The sequence below is a fragment of the Otolemur garnettii genome, unplaced genomic scaffold (genome assembly GCF_000181295.1).
Source record: "Otolemur garnettii isolate 467f Iridium unplaced genomic scaffold, OtoGar3 scaffold00018, whole genome shotgun sequence".
Lineage (NCBI taxonomy): Eukaryota > Metazoa > Chordata > Mammalia > Primates > Galagidae > Otolemur > Otolemur garnettii.
Window position 1 is genome coordinate 3,795,553 of NW_003852413.1, and position 1,782 is coordinate 3,797,334.

The 1,782-nt window shown below is 50.9% G+C and overlaps 1 protein-coding gene across 1 annotated transcript in view; it reads left to right on the forward strand.

Annotated features, from left to right (window-relative positions):
* DNAH17 (dynein axonemal heavy chain 17) overlaps positions 1 to 1,782 on the forward strand; it is a 117,731-nt gene that overhangs the window by 46,070 nt on the left and 69,879 nt on the right. The window contains exon 29 of the mRNA XM_012802834.1: positions 1,641 to 1,766. Within this exon, the coding sequence (XP_012658288.1) occupies positions 1,641 to 1,766 (126 nt within the window). The remainder of the gene's footprint in view (positions 1 to 1,640; positions 1,767 to 1,782) is intronic.

Consider the following 1,782-nt stretch of genomic DNA (forward strand, 5'->3'; position numbering starts at 1 on the left):
GCACTCTACCCAGGGGGATAGCTTGAGGCTCTGTCTCAAAAAAAAAAAAAAAAAAAGAACTGACTTCTTTATAGGATTTCCAGCACAGCCTCTCCCATGTAGCATGAGCGGTGTTGAGAGGAAGGAGGAAGGGAGGGAGGAAGGCTTGTTAATGTCACCGGCTCACCAAGGGGACTGCTCTGAAGGATGCCACCCACAGCTAAGGCAGCAATTTCTAACACCTGTCCAAATACCTGTCCAAACCACCTGGCCACATTGCACTGACAGACCCTGAGGGGTCTCGGGCAGCTGCTCCCCATCCCCAGTGATCATTTCACCCAGCTTGGGCCTGGCTGCTCCTGCCCACTGGCTGTCCCCCACCCCCCGCAATCTCACTACCCAACTGTTGATCAAATATCGGGGATGATTCTGATGTCAGACTAAGGAAAGTGCATTCAGAGGTAAATCAGCTGTGGGGGGCAGGGTGGGGGGTAGAGATCCCAGACAAGAAACCCTGAGCTTTGAAGAGTTGAACTTCCAGAGCACGTGTGGGCCATGTGTGGGTGGGGCTGGTCAGGCCATGGCCAGAGTCATCAGATCCAGCTGCCCTGACAGCCGGGCCTGCCCACTTTGCTTTCACAGTCAGAAAAACAGGCACCCAGGATCCATGGAGGGTTTTTTTCTCCCAGTAGCAGTAAGCTCAGGGTTTGTACCAGGGGTGCCAAAAATACATTTGCACATATATTTATTTATTTATTTATTTATTTTAAATAGTCTCACTCTGCTTTCCAGGCCAGAGTGCTGTGGCCTCAACCTAGCTCACAGTAACCTCAGACTCCTGGGTTCAAGTGATCTTCCTGCCTCAGCCTCCCAAGTATCTGGGCCTACAGGTGCCCACTACCACACCCAGATGATTTTTCTATTTTTAGTAGAGATGGCCTGAGCTTGCTGAGGCTGGTCTCAAACGCCTGAGCTTGAGGTATCCTCCTGCCTTGGCCTCCCAGAATGCTGGGATTATAGGCAGAAGGTACCACTCCTGGCCCCCAAAATATATATACACATTTTAAGTGATGTTATCTATGCATTACTTTCCAAAGTTGAATTAGTATAGCAAGATGTCATATGAGGTTTGTTCAAAAAATGGGGTTAATCAAATGAATGCTGGTGTCACCATGCAGCCAACGTGGATAGGACAGCCTCTTCTCTTGTGTAACATGTGTAAAATTTTTTTTTGACACCTGCATTTTAAAATATAAATAAGACTTGCTGGCAGCAGTGTCCGGTGTCCTGCTGAGGGCAGCTCACTGTCTAGCAGTCACTCGCTAAGCCAGTGGGAACACCACTGGGCTGCGTCCCCAGGCAGAGGGGCCTGGAGGCCCCATCTCAGAGCACAGGCTCAGGGTGCAGCCTTGGCTCACTCTCCTTTTAGATGCTTCTCGGGGGTCCCCTCCCGTCCATACCTGGAGGCTTAAAGCCACAGGTTTTGACAGCGTTTACAGCTCAGCGTCCCAAGCACACATTTTAAGTGGCTCATTTTTACTGCTTTATAAAAACCATGACATTTCTGCCCTGGGATGATGATGGGACAGAGAGTAGATTTTTTTTCTTGACGACAAAGCAGTAATCCACTGAACTAGAGGCACACGTGGCCCCGTCCCCAGGTGGAAGTGTGGCTGAATCGAGTGCTGGACCGAATGGTGGCCACCCTCCGGCACGAAATTCCAGAGGCCGTGGTGACATACGAGGAGAAGCCGAGGGAGCAGTGGATCTTTGACTACCCAGCCCAGGTTCGGGGGGGGGGGG